The 19,879-nt window shown below is 38.2% G+C and overlaps 2 protein-coding genes across 4 annotated transcripts; both read right to left on the minus strand.

Annotated features, from left to right (window-relative positions):
- Window positions 1-707: 707 nt before the first annotated feature.
- On the minus strand, window positions 708-5,549 carry LOC106173977 (tauropine dehydrogenase). Its single transcript, XM_013555333.2, has 2 exons — window positions 4,985-5,549; window positions 708-3,580 (listed from the first exon to the last, which is right to left on the minus strand). The coding sequence occupies exon 2, from the start codon at window positions 3,534-3,536 to the stop codon at window positions 2,316-2,318; it is 1,221 nt and encodes a 406-aa protein (XP_013410787.2). The 5' UTR covers window positions 3,537-3,580; window positions 4,985-5,549; the 3' UTR covers window positions 708-2,315.
- A 3,078-nt stretch (window positions 5,550-8,627) lies between these two features.
- Window positions 8,628-16,621, minus strand: LOC106173979 (opine dehydrogenase). Of its 3 annotated transcripts, none has more exons than XM_087011985.1 (2): window positions 16,518-16,615; window positions 8,628-10,093 (listed from the first exon to the last, which is right to left on the minus strand). In XM_087011985.1, the coding sequence occupies exon 2, from the start codon at window positions 10,034-10,036 to the stop codon at window positions 8,822-8,824; it is 1,215 nt and encodes a 404-aa protein (XP_086868111.1). In that variant the 5' UTR covers window positions 10,037-10,093; window positions 16,518-16,615; the 3' UTR covers window positions 8,628-8,821. The 3 variants fall into 3 exon arrangements, with proteins under 3 accessions (XP_086868111.1, XP_013410789.2, XP_013410790.2); XM_013555335.2 differs by lacking the exon at window positions 8,628-10,093 and adding an exon at window positions 12,515-14,043 and having other exon boundaries at window positions 16,518-16,621; XM_013555336.2 differs by lacking the exon at window positions 8,628-10,093 and adding an exon at window positions 12,515-14,038.
- Window positions 16,622-19,879: the final 3,258 nt, after the last annotated feature.

Below are 19,879 nucleotides of genomic sequence, written 5' to 3' on the forward strand. Positions count from 1 at the left end.
CTTTGCTCAGAATTTGTGTAAAGTATGCTGGGATAGTGTCAATAATATCTATCATATGAAGGGGAAATATTTACAAGTATTTACAGTAGTTATTCTTTTTTCCTTGTATTGAAAGCTGCGAGAGTCAACATTGGACTTAAATGTTTGTTCAATGGAGGGGAGAAATGATGCAGAAACAGTCTTTTTATATTTTCATGTCTAAAACGTGATTACCTATGTCGTATTATTGCCACTTAGCCCAAACAAATGCCACCATAGTGCTTCAAACGACAATAAATGTTGAAGATACAGCCCAGAGTTTTTTCACATTATTTCCTTAAAATTATATTTGCACATAAACTGAAGAAAGTGCAGTTTTAGTGCTGCCCGAAAGATTAAATTCGGCTGTTTTTTTTTTTTTTTTTTTTTTTTTTTTTTTTTTTTTTTTTTGGACATATGGATTTTCTTTGCTTTGTGCGAGTAAATGGTACTGATGATTAACTCGTATACTGTATATCTTTAATAATTTGTCGAATCGAATGTATTACAATACATTCTATCAGAACTGTGACCATGTCAACGTTAAACGCAAAGTGTGATTCACTATCCCATTTGCTGCCAAGTATCATTTTGATAAATAATACATTTGTGCATCTGAAAACGGTAAAGATGATGTCCTTGGTAATGACTATCATCCAATCACGCATGCCATGGTACAACAATGACTCTTTTTCATTATTCATAATCGACCAAACGACATATTTATTTAGACTGCCGGCGTGAATCTTTTATGAAATGCATGTAGCAATACATGTGACTACAGTAATTAGTCGTATATAATATACTGCATATTGATACACCAAATTCTATATACGCTCGGAAGTAGAATTATCTGCTTTTCAGGCTTATTAGTCATCAGTGCTCTTTTTGTTCACTTTATGGATGGTGTGTAATTCTACATCTCATATTACTGAGACAATGAATCAATAATGCAATGTAAAAATGGGATTAATTTTCACCCCAAACACCGATAAATAGGCGTCAATGGGAAATGAAAAGTGAAGAAGACTTACCAAATAGATTGTCTTGAAATTCATATGTAAAAGAGAGAGACAGAGCTCTGCCTGTAAAAAGCAAAATAGAAGCAGAGAATTACAGGACAAAACAGTGACTGTATAACAAGAACGTGGCAGACAGAAGGAAAAACTCGACCTCTCAGTCGCGTCATTCTTAATTTTGTAGCCTTTAGGTATACAATAAAAACATTTTTTCAAGATAATAAAATAGACCATATAATTCACCACTTGTCAAACAATACAAACACGTTGATACAGTAAATAATGAGCAATTTGAATGAAAACAAGGGAGACGATCTGCATAATTATATAATGCCAATGACTAAATAGAGAACAAACTGTAAAACGTATAAAATTATTTACATGTCACTTACATCAATAAAAGTCACCAGACGAATGATTTAATGTCTTTATAGACCTGACATTGTGCCATCAGCCATGTTTTAAAGAAGCTAGGTATGGACTTTGGTTGTGAAATTTGCCTCGTTCAAAAAACTAATATACTGCTATACATAAATAAGTACCGTCTTCCAATAAAATATATAAAAAAATACACACCAGAAACATTATTGGAGTACTAATACGTGGTCAAACCACACAAAAAAGACTGACACGTTGACAATGGGAGTATTGCCAAACCCACATTATATTTACTACGATTTTTTGTGCTCAAATATTATCATCATTAAGACCATGGTTTACAACTAACTGCTCAATTTGGGCCTGATGTTGGCAGTATATTATGAGCATTATATTTAACAATTGTTACTGAAATAAATATCAGACGTTTTCATCTGATCCGCGTTGCAGTGTTAAAATGAATCATTGCCTGATTTGGTATTCAATGTCCAGTCGGTTTAACTTCCCAAAATACAATTCATTTTACACTTTTGCAAAATAGAAAAGGGCAGATTGTCTCAGTCGCCAAACAGAGCTATCAAACTACGTTTTATATCCAAACTCATAATCTGGATCAATTTCACATAATTATACTAAATCTAAAAATAATTTTCGTAACTTCAAAGATAATATGCAATCAAAAGCTGCCCTTTTTCCCCTCCTGAATATCTGATGAAAAATAAAACAAATCAAACAAGCTACACCTACACATATCTACAGGACTACAGTTCCCGTGTAAATGTTCGAGACAGACTGCAACATAAACATGTCTTTTCAACATGTGCAAACGCCATTTAACGACCTTTCGGTGCAGTTCATGAAGCGGAAAGGTTAAAGGTCAGGAAAATCACATAAACGTCACTACATCCAGAGAATCTCGTCCAATGTGGTCATCCCGTAGGCCTGAGGACTGCGCGCTTCAGGCACATGTTTTCCGGCTATGTGCCCATCGATTAGAAACTCTTTCCCCAGCTTCTCTTGTGACCACAGCAATACCTTATCTATGTGCGGAGTATCCACGCCGACTATTTCCGCAATACCTCGAATCACAACCAGGCCGTATGGGATATCCTCGGAGAGATAGCGATTGTTGAAATCCGGGCTAAGTTTCCCGTCTTCGGTGGCAACCATTGGGAACCGAAGTCCCTCGTAGGCGGTGTTTGAGAGAAACGCGGTCTTCAGATTACTTTTGTCTAAAATGTGATCTTCGTAGATCTCCAGAATATAAGGGAACAGACCTTTTACTTTGCTGAGGTCAACGTTGGGGCGGAGTTCCATGATTCTCTTGGCCAATCCTTCCACCTCTTCGTGAACTTGGGTCATTTCCTTGATGGAGCTGTCCGTGACCCCATGGTACAACAGAGGGGCTCTGGACACCGGCTGACCATCCCAGTTAGCCCACTCGGCGTACATCATAGTGGGATGGACGTAAGCATTGGGAGACAGGAGGGTGATTCCCAGGATATGGCCGCTAACGTCTAGAACGGGCACCTCACCGACAAGATATTGAAGAGTTTCTACGGCGTTTCTGTCATGAGGGAATACCGTTTCACAATTCCCGTGAAGAGCTCCGTGGATTACTTTCTTTATGCCTAATACTTCTACGCTGTGGCCGTACTCCTTGAGTCTTGCTGCCCAGGGTAGTGTGTCAAAGGTCATCACTGATATAGATTTTGCAACATCTTTTAAGACGTCATTTACTTCGAATTCGAAACCAGAAGAGCCAGGCAAGGCAACCAATAAGCTGCCTGGCTTGAGGAATGGTTTCATTGCATTAAGGTACTGCGCATGCCCATAGGCTGGCACTGCAAATACAACTAAATCACATCCGGGCACTACCTCTTCCGGGTACTTCGAAACAGTGAACGGATTTGCCTGTAGATCAATATCCGGTTGACCTCGGTGACCTTTGATGATAACGTTAAATCCCCTTAATTTCATTGCTTCTGTCCATTTATCTGCTTCGTCGGCAAAAATAGTGAGAACTCGGACCTCGACTCCCTGCCTCGTGGCGGCCAGGCCAGCCATCACGTGCGCTGCATTGCCGCCGCCACAAATAAGAACTCGCACTGGATTGGTCATTTTCGGCTTGCTTTTGGGCGTTCTTTTTAATTTTCGATATAGGTCTGCAAAAAGAAGGATACACCTGGATAATCAACTGACAAGGTCTTTGCTACACGTACGTGTTCGTTTATGGACTGCAAACAATTTACGGCGTTTCTATATGTATTCAGTCGCTGTCTACTAAATGGCGCTAAACTAACGTTAACTGAACATAGAATCAACAATGTAAAGGACATGGAGCTTCCGCAATTTAAGAAGAATACGCAGGATAGATTGGTCTTTCTACATTTGGGGAGGCAATTCACTCTGAACAAAAACGCACATTAAAAGTTAGATGATATTTACCACAGACAAATGTAAGGAAGCGCCTAGAAGTATACGTTAAAATCTTGAGTAGAGAATTATCTGTAATTTAAAGGTGCACAGAGATGCACTTATCAAAACATTATTCCTCTGCGATATAGGATAATCATTGTGATACCATCTAGCAGTCAATTAAATTTCATGGAGACTAATATCCCAAATATAACGCTTAATGCGTGTAACAACGACATCGATGCAATTAAAAGATAGGTCAATAGTTTCTTAACAATTGTTACCGCAGTTATTGGGCAAAACACGAGCAAAAAAGATCACCATGGAAACGCTGTTTTAACCACTTAAAGAGCAGAAGCAACTGACCATTAATCTCGTCAGTATCTATAACCGTCTCCCAGTGAACCTAAGACCTAGCAGCTATCTATAAACTGAAGCGCTACAGTATCTCTTAACGAGCGTAAAGACTTCGCCCTCATCATATATTATTTACGGTTCATCTACAAAGATATATGCCACGCTGATGTACAGCAAAGCGTTGTAATAATATGCAAGTGAGTCTCTCCTAAACTAAACTGAACAATGTACAGCCTCATTGTATTGTGAGGAAGGCATCCATGCTTCACCCCGAGTTTCAAAGGCCACTGGAAACTCTCGCCTATTTTCCGGAATCGGAGGCAGTGACCTCTAAAACACAGGGTGCAAGCCACGGAGGCACGTTGGCATGTTATTTTAAACTTTCATTAGACTGTATTATGACAGCAAATGAGTACGAACAAAGTTGCCAGCATCAAAAGTAAAACGTGTAGATATTCTGTTGACTTCGTTTTGCATGTATTAAAGTTCGATTTTAGTACATCTAAAAGAACAGATCGATACCGGGTACTAGTGCTTATCGTGACCTAATTAATATACGGAAAACTGATACTTAAAAACACACACGAAAATCGGTCAGGCTATTCAGGTAAAAAGCATATGTCGTGTATGTATCAACGGCATGTTTTTTGTTCTACTGTTGTCCTATAATTCATTTGCACGCACTGCCCGATAACAACCTATTTTACATGTATTGGCAGAAACATAGTCTCAAACTACCTCTGACTGCAAATTTCAAATCCGTGCAGTCTTCACGTTAACCTTACATATCTTACCTGTAACTTGGCCCTGTAGTGCTATATCTGCTGACGTGGATCTTAAAGATAACCCATAAAAAGGGTCATGCAGGGATTGCCCAGACTACTGCTACACCGGCGTTGTTATAAAGGAGCCTCTATTTACACCACCACGCGGCTTCGGCAGAAGACCTGGAAATGACGTTGGTTCTCGAAGCGCGTGATTATGAAAATCCCTCAAAGCTGGGTTAAAGAATGCCACGTCGTGTTTCAATGCAAAGTAGGCCTAATGCATACCCGTCGGGTGTTTTTGTCGTGTTTGAGTATGAATAACACACCTTTCATTCTTTTTCTTTTGGGTTGTTGTTTGTAATGCGTATAACAGTAGATCTGAATTTAGCGTACTTCACTGTTGCTTGGCGTCGACTTGAAATGACATAAGATCGTTTGCCAGAACTAACAGAGCACACCGCGGTCCCTCAGTGACGTGAAAGATTGATGCAATTAATCCGAAGCGTAACCGCAATGACAAGAACATTCATGTTAGTCACGCAAACATCCAGAATTCGTTACCTCGTAGCATGTAAGAAGTGTATTTGTCGAATGTCTGGCAAACATGGCTGTTTTTGATCACAAATGAGAAAAAGATCAATAATGGCAAATATACCACTTACAAAAACCTTATCGAATTATTGTGCGATTAATGAGACTCAATAATATTTCTACATTTTTTGATTCAGTGGGTGAATAGACGTAGAAGCAGGAAGGTAGATATTCGATTAGCGATAACGTGACTTATTGTACTAGATTTAATTGCACCAGCACTAATATGTTACGCCTGAAAAGGTAAAGAATTTTTATGAAAAGAAAAGCTGTGTAAAGGGCGATGATATTCTATTGATTGTTTGACCGGATGAGATTTTATTTGTCTGTGTGTGTATATTGTACGACTCAGTTATCTTGATATTATTAATATGAAAACATTATTTTATTAGACTTTATCTCAACGAAAGATTGTGCTGACTTGCAAAAATGAAATCATCTGGTGATAAAAGAAAACGTACTGTCTTCTACGTATGGCAAGGTTGCTAAAATTGCCGCATAAACAGTGTGATTGTGATCTCCGTCTCTAAAGCAATCGAGCTTTTTTTTGTGCCAAATCTAACTCGTTCCTGGTGTTTAAACACTTTTAAAACCGTACTCCTTTCACCTACTACTCAAAATTATTTTTTAATCCAGGCTCCCACTTTATTTGTTTATTTATTTTTTGTTTGTTTTTGTTTCATTCTAGAAAACCCATCTGAGACTCATAGATCCATTATGCTTCATAAACGTCAATTATCACTTGGAAGGGGTCTTACTCTTCCATAAAATTCTATTCTATTTACTATACATATAATGACAAAGCATAATAGATTCTACTCCTGCCAAATGTCACCGATATGTTTTCAAATACACGCTTTAGGTATACACTGTACAATGCTATACTGTATATAAGGGATTCAACCCAGGCAAACATAAAAGGTCTTCTTCATAAAATAAGCAGTGCGAATAAGCCAGCCAGGAGGAAAATAACCAAAATGTGCTGAGGAAATTGCCTTTGTGAATGCTATGAAAACGTGTGATAATGAAAATGCCTCAAAGCTAAATTAGGACGATAATTTTTATGTAGGTCATTGCTGTAAGTGAGCGCGATATTTGTGTGAGATCTGAGATTCACTGGTACATCTAGTTAGCACTGACTACAACTTCGTCATCATGAACTCGAGCTTTTACAACATTACAAGACTGATTTACAACATTAAAGGAGATCCATTAAAGGAACGGATTTTGCCAAATCATCTTATACATCAAAACTAAGACCCACAAAACACGTCTGTTTGGTCCAAGACCAAAACTAATTTAAGTCTAAGACTTTCAAGGAGACGAATGGCCCCCGAGAGAGCAATGGAAGATTGATTGAACGAGTCATTATGATAATGATTATTATGTAATTATGACAGATGCCTCACCGATTGGTGAAGATCACGGGTTACGGACTCGATCATCCTGCTATTTTCAACCTCCATTTCCCTAAAAACCTGCTTTTTAACTAGCCAAAATATACTAAGAGCAAAAGTAGTGCTGTGCATAGTCGCTGTTATTGGACGTACATGTAATGCGGTGTGGTATCACACATGTGGTAATCTTATTACAAGGTACATTTATTAATTTTGTATTTCTGTCACAATTAATTCTGGACATTAACTGAGCACAGAGGTCTACGGGTTCAGATTAATACTTGACCAGCATGATAAATAACTTTAACATGTCTGTATGAGCGGTCTAAATGTAAAGACAAGTGCTTCTTGTGGCTTTTAAAGGGAAAGGCGGTGATTAATTGGCGAGATCCATACCATAAAACCCGCATTTAATACCACATGTTATACTTCTTTCTCCCTGCCGATTTTCGAATTCACCCTTTTCGTCCTTTCCAAGTCATTGTTTTAATTACGTTAACTCAAAATGACATCCCGTGCCTCTTCTCGCTAGCATTAGCCGTTCCATGCGTCCCTTGGAGCGTTCTCATATTAAGACGCAATTTTTATCATCTGATACAAGTTCATAAGCTTTAAAAACAATATTCAAATAATATTATTGATATCCAAATGATGATATTCATGTTCAAAAATAAATGTGAAAAGTTGATGTAAAGAGTACAAGTCGGCGTGTCATCTGAAGTATACTAAGATTGTGTGGGGCATGTAAAGACAAATTTGTGTTCTTGTTTAAGATGCACAAACCCCTTAAAGAATTAAAACTCAGTAGAAATATATGGAGAATATTATCAAGGGCACGCAATGAGTGATTAACCTAAACTTTAATTTTTCGGGATATTCCAATGCCTCGATCTCTTCGATATCATCACCGGTTGGTATATCATATTCACATTACGACCTTGCAGGCCTTGTTATTGAAGAAGTCGTCTGCTATTTTTGAGATCCACATATATGTCGTACTTTGACCGCAGAGTCCAACCTGTTCTATTCTATGTTGTAAGTGACCCGCTCACCACGTCTACTACGTCTCAAATTAAAGTGGCATGTAATTCTATATGCTTACACAGTCTGTAGGCCTGTTACGGGTCAGGAATCTGGACTATCCATTTGTCACCAAAAGATGCATAAACCAGTAAACAATATGAAGGGACACAAACTTACTTAAAGTGCATGCTAAGATATCTCGCTTTCGCCTTTTGGATGAACAAATGTAGATTTTTACCTAAAAGATGGGCCAAATTTTGTATTTTAAAAAGAGAATACAGAACACAATTTGCGTTAACGTTTTCTTTCTTTCTTTTCTTTTTGTTTCTCTCCCTCTTTCTCTCACTGTTTTTTGTGTGGAATAGGTTCCTGAACAGTTTGAACCGACATTACCCAAAATGGACGGCGTTAATTCTCGTATCTGATTTGTATGAACATTGATCTTTTTTTAGCTCTAGCCAATATCTCAAATTGATTATTTTGTTCAATATTGCGTCATAGTTGTGCCCATTGTCGTATCAGGTCAACATGATTGAAACAATGGCTATAAATTAAACAAAAGAAGACAAAAGAAAAAAGTTTGCAGTGTAAAAACATAGTATAATTTCGTAATACGTCAAAATGTCAAACGATTTTTCTAAAATATAAAAAAGTATATATTACAATTTGTTGTTGCTTTTTATTCAAATAAAAAGGTTTTGTTGTAAGTTAGAAGTTAGTAATAAAGTACTAAGTGGCTGTTTTGTGCTGATGCCATTCAAATAATGAAAAAATTAAAGCCTAATATATATATATATATATGTACGACATCACGCCACAGGGTGATAATTATATTTAAAGCGGTACACAATGCTCAGTGCCCCAAAACTTCATCCAGAGTTTTTAAGCCGTACGCCTGAGGACACTGAATAGAATAGATGTCTTTTCCCTGCATCTTTCCATTTACAAGAAATTCTTTCCCCAGTTTCTCTTGCGCCCAGAGTAAAATCTTGTCCATGATTGGAGTTTCTATTCCTGCCACCTCAGCTACGCCTCTAGTCACCGCCAACCCAAAGGGAATATCTTCAGAAATGTACCTATGGCTAAAATCTGGTACACATTTCCCTGGTTCTATTTCTAACATGCTGTGTTTCAGGCCTGCGTATGCGTTGTTCGTTTGTAGAACTGTCTTTAAAGAGCTCTTGTCTTGGACGTCGTTGGTGTAGCGTGTCATGAACCAATCGTACACGTGCTTAACTTGAGATAAGTCCACATCAGGGCGCTTGCGTTTGATACCTTTTGTCACCTTGAGATTTTCGTCGCTCAGGTCGCTGATCAACTGGGCTGTGGTTTCGTTTACCCCTTGGTAGAACAGCGGGACTTTATCCAAAGGTTTGCCGTCCCAATTGGCCCACGTGCCGTACATGATCGCAGAATGAAGTGTAGGTGTGGCCATTAAGGTGATGCATAAGGGATGTCCCGCCAGGTGAAGCACCGGGGCGGCGCCCAATATGTACTGGAGTGTTTCCACCGGGGTTTTCCTCATGGGACCAATGGGGGCTGTAGACAAGCTACCTTGTATGGCCACTAAGACAGTTTCTTTGCTGCCAAGGATCTCCACTTCCTTCCCGTACTCCTTAATCCGACAGGCCCATGGTAGCGTTTCAAAGATGAAGACGGTGTCGGCTTTATCCCCCAAAATCCCTCTGACCGCGTGGTCGAAACTTGGTCCAGGGACCCCGAGTATGATGCATTTAGGGTCAACATATGGTTTTATAGCTTCCAAGTACTGGTTGTGGGCAAAAGCCGGGACAACAATGATGATCATTTTGCAACCTGGAACCACCTCCTCTGGCTTCTTGGACACCATACTGGGTTTGGATTTTATTGCAGTGTCCGGTTGACCATCAGAACCTTTGACGAGTACGGTCAGGTCGTTGGTTTTAAGGCTCTCTGACCACCGGTCAGCCTCATCAGCGAAGAGTGTGAGGACTCTGACCTCGATGTCAGGTTTGGCGGCTGCTAATCCGGCCATTACGTGGGCACCATTGCCGCCTCCGCAAACGAGCACTCGGAATTTGTCAGACATGTTGTGGTGTGGCTAATTTTGTCGTGATGAACCGGCTATGTAGCAGCGTCTCCTGTTCTGAATAATTAATGCAGATGCAGATATTTTATAATAACGCAAATATTTTTATTAAAAAAACATATTCTTATAAGAAAAAATAAAAGCGTCTGTTTTAGAATCAGAAGGTAATATTTAAGTAAAGAGCAGAAATAGTTCGGTTTTTACAAAGGCATATTTCACAATGCCTAATGATATAATGGGAAATTTAATTAGGAGGTCTAGCACAACTATCCAATATATTTAAATTGTGATAGAGAAGTTATTGCAAAGCTTAATTATTTTACGTAGAATGCTGGTTAAGTTGCAAAACCTCTGTAAAGTTGCATAAAAGTACTAGGCTATGCAATATATATTTTCACTAGATATCAACAAATGCATCGTTGGTGTATTCTGTGCAAGTTTCTATACAGCGGGGTTTTTTGCAAAGAATTTCAGAAATGACTTCTGTTAAAATATTTCCAACTATATTAACACTTAAAGCGTTATTACTTGAAAATAGAAGGCGACTTCACTGGTTAAAAAATAAGGACCTTTGGGCGACTTTGCTATATTTATCACTTCATGGACATTTGTATCCAAACATGTTTCAGGTATGGTTGGAAAAGCAAAAATGTCGATATACTGTTTCACTCTGTACTAGAATGTTAAAGCAATACACTTGCGCGTCTTGCCTCATGGAAAATTATAGTGTTTTGAGAGTGCTAATCGATCAAGACGATTGGAGCACACAATTATATACTTTTACTGATTATTTTAACACTATTATTTATTATTTATGGTTAATCATTTATTCCTATTTATTTATTTATTCCATTAATTATCCAATAGCCTACAAGTAAATAATATTTTCATAACCTGGTTTAACTAACCAAGAAATTTCACAGGCGCGGATCTGGGAACTGGGGCTCCTGGGGGTGGGGGGGGTGGGGGTGGGGGGAGTCTTTTTCCACGCTGATATAACATGAAGTATCGTAAGAGACGTCATCATGCAATCACATAACCTTTGGTAGAGGCTAGTGCACCCAGTGCTTGCTCCTCCGATATCCAGATGACCCCGTAAAAACACTACTTTACGTACTACAGTGTACGTCCTGTACATGTACATGCTGCACCGGTACATGCTACAGGTATGTCTATATAACTGTATATTTTGCCACAATTCTTTGACTTTGACAGTGTGTGAAACATCAATGAAAATTCACTTATCAGATTGTATCTCCGACATTTGCCTGTGCGTGTGTGTGTGTGACCTCTCATGACTAACTTTAGAGCTCTTAACAATAGCCCATGTAGTGTGAAACAACCATAAGGGCCTGTAGCTACGAGGAAATGCTCATGCTAAATATCTATTAGCCCCTACAACAAAAAATAACTAAATAGAAAGATTTTATGAATATTATCAAAGGCACATAATGAGTGTGAGACATTTTAGAGCAATATTTTAAATTTCCTCGATATTCAAAGGCTTCTGTTTATTTTTATTATAAATTACGCCGTACCTATATAACGATCTTTAACGCAGTTTTTGAGTCGTTCTGAATGTGACCCAATCTTGTAATGTAGATGGAAAATGGTGACGAACAGAGAAACTAAGCTCTCGCATGCGGGTTTACATATTATAATTTTTCTCAACGGGTTAGGATAAGGTACAGAACACCTTGGTGATAAAAAGGAAATTACTGAAAATTACAGGAACTGCTATGTTTTACTATTTCAAAAAGAAACAAGCGCATTGTATTCATTTTAATACGCGAACGGGCCGTCGTCTGCTACGTGTATATCGGAGATCCACACTTATCTCACATTATGACCGCAGAGTCTTACCTGTTCTATTCTATGTTGTAAGTGACCCACTCACCACGTCTACCAGGTATCACACTAAAGTGGCATGTTATTCTATACGCCTATACAGTCTAGAGACTTGTTACGGGTCAGATATCTGGACTATCCATTTGTCACCAAAAGTTCACGTAAACCAGTAAACAATATGGAGGGACACAAATATACATAGAGTGGCTGTTAGGGCAACTCTCTTTTTTTCTTTTGAGAGTGCAAGGATAATTTTGTACTTAATGTCGGTCCCTATTTTGTATTATTAAACAGGAAATACAAAGAACGTGTTTAGACCAATTTTGAAGCAATTTTTCTTTGTGTGTGTGTGAAACGAGTTCCTAATTTAACAGAATAGGATTCATTTGAACTGACATTGCCCAAATGAACGGTTTTAATTCTAAGTGCAGTGCACCTGAGTGTATGAACATTTATCTCTTTTAGCTCTTACCAATATGTCAAATTGATATTCATAGTATGTATAACTACACGCGTCATAGTTGTTCCAAGTATTAGGTCAACAAATGACAGAAACAATGACTACAAATTGAACTAAAGAAGACAAAAGACCAAACTTTGCAGTATAAAGCATAGTATTCCATTAAAAGATGCGAAGCAAATTTTCTTTAATATAAAAAGTATATATACAAGTTGTTGCTTTTTATTCAAATAAAAAGATCTTGCTGTAAGTTAGTAATAAAATTACTAAGCGGTTGTAGAATCAATATCGGTAGAAATAAATCGGTTTGAAATGTTAAACAACTGTTTAAAATTTGTTGATGCCAGTCACGTTTAGAAAAAAGCCTATTATCAATAAATATAGGCCTACGACATGAGGCCCTAGGGTAATAACTCTAGCGGTACACAAAGTTCAGTGTCCCAAAATGTCATCCAGAGTAGTTAAGCCGTATGCCTGAGGACACCGAGTATACTGGATGTCTTTTCCCTGCATCTTTCCATTGACAAGGAACTCTTTTCCCAGTTTTTCCTGAGCCCAGAGTAAAATCTTGTCCATGATTGGAGTTTCTATTCCTGCCACCTCAGCTACGCCTCTAGTCACCGCCAACCCAAAGGGAACGTTCTCCGAAAGGTACCGATGGCTAAAATCTGGCACGAATTTGCCTGGTTCTATTTCTAACATGTTGTGTTTCAGGCCTGCGTACGCATTGTTCGTTTGTAGGACAGTCTTTAAAGAGCTCTTGTCTTGGACGTCGTTGGTGTAGCGTGTCATGAACCAATCGTACACGTGCTTCACCTGGGACAAGTCTACATCAGGGCGCTTGCGCTTAATTCCTTCCGTAACAGTGAGATTCTCGTTGCTGAGATCGCTCATCAACTGGGCTGTGGCTTCGTCTACCCCCTGGTAGAACAACGGCACTTTATCCAAAGGTTTGCCGTCCCAATTGGCCCACGTGCCGTACATTATCGCACAATGAATGGTATGGGCCGCCATCAGAGTGATGCCCAAGGGATGGCCGGTTACGTGAAGCACCGGAGCGGCGCCCAATATGTACTGGAGTGTTTCCACCGGGGTTTTCCCCATGGGACCAATGGGGGCTGTAGACAAACTACCCTGTATGGCTCCCAAGATAGTTTCTTTGCTGCCAAGGATCTCCACTTCTTTTCCGTACTCCTTAATCCGACAGGCCCATGGTAGCGTTTCGAACATCAACATATTGTCGGATTTATTGCCCAAAATCCCTCTGACCGCGTAGTCAAAACTAGGTCCAGGGACCCCTAGTATGATGCATTTAGGGTCAACATATGGTTTTATAGCTTCCAAGTACTGGTTGTGGGCAAATGCCGGGACAACAAAGATGATCATTTTGCAACCTGGAACCACCTCCTCTGGCTTCTTGGATACAATACTGGGTTTGGCTTTTATGGCAGTGTCCGGTTGACCATCAGAGCCTTTGACGAGTATTGTTAGGTCGTTGGTTTTAAGACTCTCTGACCACCGGTCAGCCTCATCAGCGAAGAGTGTGAGGACTCTGGCCTCGATATCCGGTTTGGCGGCTGCTAATCCGGCCATTACGTGGGCACCATTGCCGCCTCCGCAAACGAGCACTCGGAATTTGTCAGACATTTTGTGGTGTGGCTACTTTTGATGAACCGGATATGTCGCGGTGTATCCTGCACTAAATAAATAATGGAAATACAGACTTTTTATTATTGTTCAAATATATTGATTTGATTCATAATACCGTATTCTATAAATAAAAGCATCGGTTTTAGAATGAAAACAGAAGGAAATGATAGTCATATTTTGTGGAGATGAATCAGTTCAGTTTTTATCAAAGCACTTTATCTAATAATAAAATGTTTTTTTATCATGCATGGCGACTATCAAAACTGCCTTTTTTATCTATGAACATCTGAAGCATTCTTTTTTCAAGAAGACTTAGTAGTTTCAGTAGAGTACTGCCTAAATCGTCAAAAACTCCGGGAAGCAGATTAAAGGTACTGCGCTGTGCAGAAAAAAAAAATATTTATATATATATATATATATATATATATATCTACAGGTCTCTAAGTATCATAAGTGAGACACGCGGTAGCAATATTCTAACATGAGAGTTTGTTTCCTGCATATCAGGGCCAAAGAGAGATTTTTTCACTAGATATTGACAGATGTATTACTGGCTAATGATTTGCACATTTACGTCTGGTAGAGGATAGGATACCAAGTGTTATCTGCCCTGATATCAATATGACCATGAAACATATACTACTTTACATCCTGTACATGCTACAGGTATGTCTTTGCATCTATATGTTATTTTCAGATCCTTCGACTTTGGCAGAATATGAATCATATCTAAAATTCATTTATTTATTTATTTATTTATTTATTTATTTATTTATTTATTTATTTATATCCATTCTCTGGGTGTGGGTGTTTGTGTTCGTGTGCGGTTGCGGGTGGGAGTGCTGACTATCACCACTTCCTTAAGAGCGTTTCATGCTATATAGTGGGGAACAACCGCAACCCCTGAGACACACCCAGTGTTACTTGTTACAGGTAAAGTTACTCATTTGATAGTTGAAATTTTGCATCTTTTTATTTAGACACTCTCTGAAAGTTGAATCGTGTATGTATGACCGGTCGTGTTATTTTCATTCTCTAAATGACCATAACTATTAGTCACCCACTACTTTCTGTACAAAACGATGAAAGCAGCCGTACATAGGCTGACATATATAGTAGTAACAGGGTCATACATGTAACTCAATTTTTAAGATATATCTTACTTATGAGGCTGGGGGTCTACACTACCACCCACCCCTCGACAAACACACTCATGGAATTATTTTCCTCGTCAGGTAGTCCGTGGTTTCAGTAAATATAGATTTCCCGCAAACTAGAAAAGATAAATTATTTAGTATGCACTTATCAAACCTAATTGTGGTTGTCTATCGATCGATATTTAACAATTTAGCTAAATTCAGGAATGGGTTTCTTGGTGGTTAATTCAATGCGTAAATTAATGGTTTATTTTGTTTATATGTCGGTTTAAATAAAAAGTAAATAAATATTTGTAATATTTATTAATCAAAAGAACAAAATTTAGCTTGGTACCTTATACATCTACGTTAAATTGTACTTAAGCCTTTTAATGCGTCCCACAAAATGGCGTCCACATATTGTATGTTTGTTTGTGATCAACTATTCAAAGGGAAAAATTAAGTTTTGATGACCATTTTAAATTACGTGTCTTAAACATAATTTCAGGAAAGGGAATCACCCACAAACTGTGGTCATTATACTTCTATTTTGCATAATGCGTCACAGGCACACGCAGTTATATACTGATATGTACTATAACACACTGTCTATGCTACCGTAATGTCAGCTTGCAAAACCGACCTCATAAATCATTTTTTGATTCTGTTTATGGTGAAGTTGAGACAGAATCATATTGCAGTTGAGACAGAATCATATTGGGTTTGTTTTATACTCTTCACGTAGACCTGCTATTTAATAATTTTAACAATTCATTTTGAAATGTCAAAAATGTAAAGTTCACTTATACATGGTGTAATCACATTGCTCTGTATGCACTGCCACAATGGTTAATTTCGATCAAAAGCCTGGTTCTTTTCAGCTTTAACAACAATCAATAAACAAGAATTCAATTACAGGTGCTCTCGCTGACCAAGAAGGACTGTTGTAATCTCCCACTGCATACTTGCAGATGCATTTGAAAATAAGATCATCTTTCGGACGTTCAGTTATGAGATCGGCCCCGGACTATATAACAGGTTTATATGCTTTCCGCGCTCTGAAAGATTCAACGCCTTTAAGAGGTCTCGGCATACAACGATGAGGATGGCACTTTAATGTAATTTTTTGTCTAGCAGTTCACACTTAGTATGACATATAGCTTCAAGGCACGAAAAGTTTACGAGTATGCAGACGCTCGTAAAGCGTCGCATAGGTGAACCACCTGAATCAAGCTTGACATTGCCGTTTCTGCGCGGCCTTATACCTATTCTTTATACCTATTCTTTAAATCAATTTAAAAAAGCTGGATAAAAAGGTTGATACTTTGTGAATTTCAAGCTCGCAAAACGTCTAAGAATCAAACGTTTGCGATGTCATCCGTCTTACCTTTCAACGTAGGTCCTTCCGATCAGTGGAGCGTTCAGTTATGGCGGCCTTGTTGCTGATTAACTATTCCGTAGAAAAAGGCGGGTTCATACATCTACAGGCCTACCCAACTACCAGACTCGGCACCTAAGGATCCTGAATTAACCGGTATATCGGACCACGCTACCCGTTTTCAAGGTGTGTGTCAGATCGCATTTCGGAGTATCATACCCCAGAATAAATTTTGTAGCACGACTGCGGGCTCATCCACGCTCGGCTGAACAACCTGAAACTGTACTCTTACTTTAGAGTACTCTATTTTATTGTCTCTATGGGGGTATATGGGGACTTTACGACATTCGGTTTGAATGTTTTAACCACTTTTGATAGGGCTTTTTTGCATTCTATTAGATTAATGTGGCAGTCTTAGGTTCATCTAGGTGGCTTTCAAATTTATGCGCCCGGTTTAAAAAATCATATAGCGATTTTACGACAATCGTTTACTATCCAATCAAAGTGACAGCCGAGCATGCCAGGGCTCATCCTGTCGGTGTTCTGGCTGATACTCCGAAATGCGATCTGACACACACCTTGAAAACGGGTAGTGTGGTCCGATATACCGGTTAATTCAGGATCCTTAGGTGCCGAGTCTGGTAGTTGGGTAGGCCTGATCTATATGCCTGTCACATACCCAGCTTGAACATACGGTTAAGCATCCGGGAAGGCCACTGTTTTTTATTATTTGTTTAGTGAACTTGCCGATTTTTTTCTTTTTTTCATTAAGGAAATTTATAACGACTGTGACTAAATTCTATCTTTTCATGTAGCTCCTTTTGAGAGTGTTTTGGAGACGAAAATAAAAACTAAGGTAAGAAGAGGAAAAATAGAAATGAAAAAAATATACACGATCATAATAATAATAATAAATATATTTGTTTTTCTGTACAAATGAAAAGGGGAAACCAAAGAGACCAGACCTGGAAAAAGTGTCTTGTTTTTGTGAAAACCATTAAGGCAGTCTTTGCCTTTGAAATTTATAGGTGTGCAGTAACCTATTTAAACACATTTAAATTTACGCCGTTCTTCGCCATAGCCACCTGTAAACAGAAGCCCGAGAAACATTTGGCGAAACTCGATGGCCTAAAGTGGGCTGAAAATACGCATCATAGACAGTCCCGCAGATGAGACTGGAGATACGAACTACATATCGTGTGTAATAAACTGGAGAATAAATCTGGGTCACATAAAATAATTGATGAGAACATTAGTTTGATTTATGAAATAGAGTGCTTCAGAGAGTATTTCGCAGATGCGTCCTTGGAGACACTGTGAATGTAATGCCTTAACAGCAAACTACGCTGTATTTGTAATTGATTGTGATTGTATTTATTACAGAAATTAGCTATTAATTAGTGTTTTAATTAATGAATTTTAAAACATTTAATTGATAAAAAATGTCCCTATATAAGAGAGTAACTCTTAGATTATATGGGCAATTCGTATAATGTATTCCACCAGGTCACGTCACACTATGTTATATATATATAATTAGTGGTTGTACCGGTAATATGGATCAAAAGTGTGGTCTAAATATTAATATTAATATACTTCCTATTTCAGCAAGTGCACAGCATTAGACGGGTCAACAGAACTACGTACCTGGTTAACATTTAGCACAGAGAATAAAATGAAAATCGGACGGTTGGCCTTTTTTCAAAATCAGACGGTTGGCTTTTTATTGAGATTGTAAACGTATACTTAGTACGTATTATGATACCGAATGTTTAACTTACTTGATTTTCCTGCGAAGATGGATCTAGGGCTCCCCCCACCATTTTTTTTACTGTGTCTTTAGGTGGGCATGCTATCATGTCAAGCAAAACTTGCATTTTTTCTGTCTTTGTCTCTAAACCCACCATCTCCTCACACTCCTCACGTTTCTAATGAATCATTGGTCATGAATAAATGAAATTAAAGAGAATAATGAAAAAATAATTACATGAATAGACGAATACTGATATACATCTGTCAGATATTCTTCAATAAAAAACGTTAATTCAAGATACGACAGTGCGTTAAAATCTCAAGTTTTATTTTATATCTAGATTTTTATTATTTTTGATCAGAAGTAGATCTCTAAATTCACCAATCCGTTTTTACTGAGGCGCAGCGTGCTAACGATACACTCTAAATACACTTCTGTTAAAAATAACTGAAAAATGGTTGAAACCAACTGATTCAACCGTTCAATATGTGCCCAAATATAACCAGGTTGATGTAACTGATCGGTAGGTATATTGACCAACTGAATCGGTTAAGTTTTATAATTATTTTATAATAAATTTAAAATAATTATAAATAAACAAGATTCAACAAGTTTGTAGAATTACTTTACAGTCTTTCGATATACCTGGCAAGTGTCCTCAGTTCAGTTATTCAATAACCGATCCACACGGTTACCATGTTGACCAATCAACTGGTTGATCAATAACCGTATAAACCGTTGTTTGTATCTGATTTCAAGTCAACCAATTTAATAGTCAACCAATTTAATCTGTGTCAATAACCGATTTGTTTTTAGAGTGCACCCTTTACCAGGGGTCTTCCCTAGCTGTCACAATATTTTATGAAAGACTCGCATACAACTTTCTAACAGCTTAAGATCTCTGACAGAAAGTATACTAACGGTGATCCACCTCCACCCGGAACATGCTCAATTTCGGTTCCTACAATACTGTGAACGGAATATGCATAATGATGACATTAATGGGTTTTAAGTTAACTTTGAAACTCGGGTTTTTGGCAGAGGCAATAGTATCTCATTGAAAAGGGGCCCGAGGTGTCGCACGGATTTCAAACAAGAAGATGGCATTCCAAAAACAAGCATTTCCAAGCCATGCTACAATTATCGAGCCCACCGAGAATTCATTTGTGACATTTGTGGATCTAATCTTCGACTAGCAGAATACCCTCTGTGACATAGAGCCTAACACGGCTAGACTCGCCATATTGTAAAAGAGCCCAGTTATCAATGCTACATCCCCATTATACAAGCAATAATGACAATATGCATCAATTCTCATATCAATAATTTTTCATTGATTATTGTACGGGCTTAATGTTCCTGTCCATCACAGCTCTTTTGAATACGGAATATTAGTTCTGTGCTATGGGGCATTAATAGTAGTGTTGAGGTAGAATGCGATAGTTGTTCTTGGCAATGATGTGCGAGGTGCGCTGTAGCAGGTGCATGCGAGATGCCTTTCTTCGTCCCAAACGATGTTGATGTTTTAGTTAATGTGTCTATTTTCTCTTTCATATAGCAATGTGCCAAGTTCAAAGAGGATTCGTAAACGAATTAAGCCATTACACAAGGATGTGAA

The sequence above is a fragment of the Lingula anatina genome, chromosome 4 (genome assembly GCF_051362555.1).
Source record: "Lingula anatina isolate TDL-2025a chromosome 4, LinAna3.0, whole genome shotgun sequence".
In the NCBI taxonomy this organism is placed as follows: Eukaryota; Metazoa; Brachiopoda; class Lingulata; order Lingulida; family Lingulidae; genus Lingula; species Lingula anatina.

Coding starts and splice junctions, on each gene's coding strand:
- LOC106173977 (XM_013555333.2), bottom strand. CDS start 3,536: ATGACCAATCCAGTGCGAGTTCTTATTTGTGGCGGCGGCAATGCAGCG.
- LOC106173979 (XM_087011985.1), bottom strand. CDS start 10,036: ATGTCTGACAAATTCCGAGTGCTCGTTTGCGGAGGCGGCAATGGTGCC.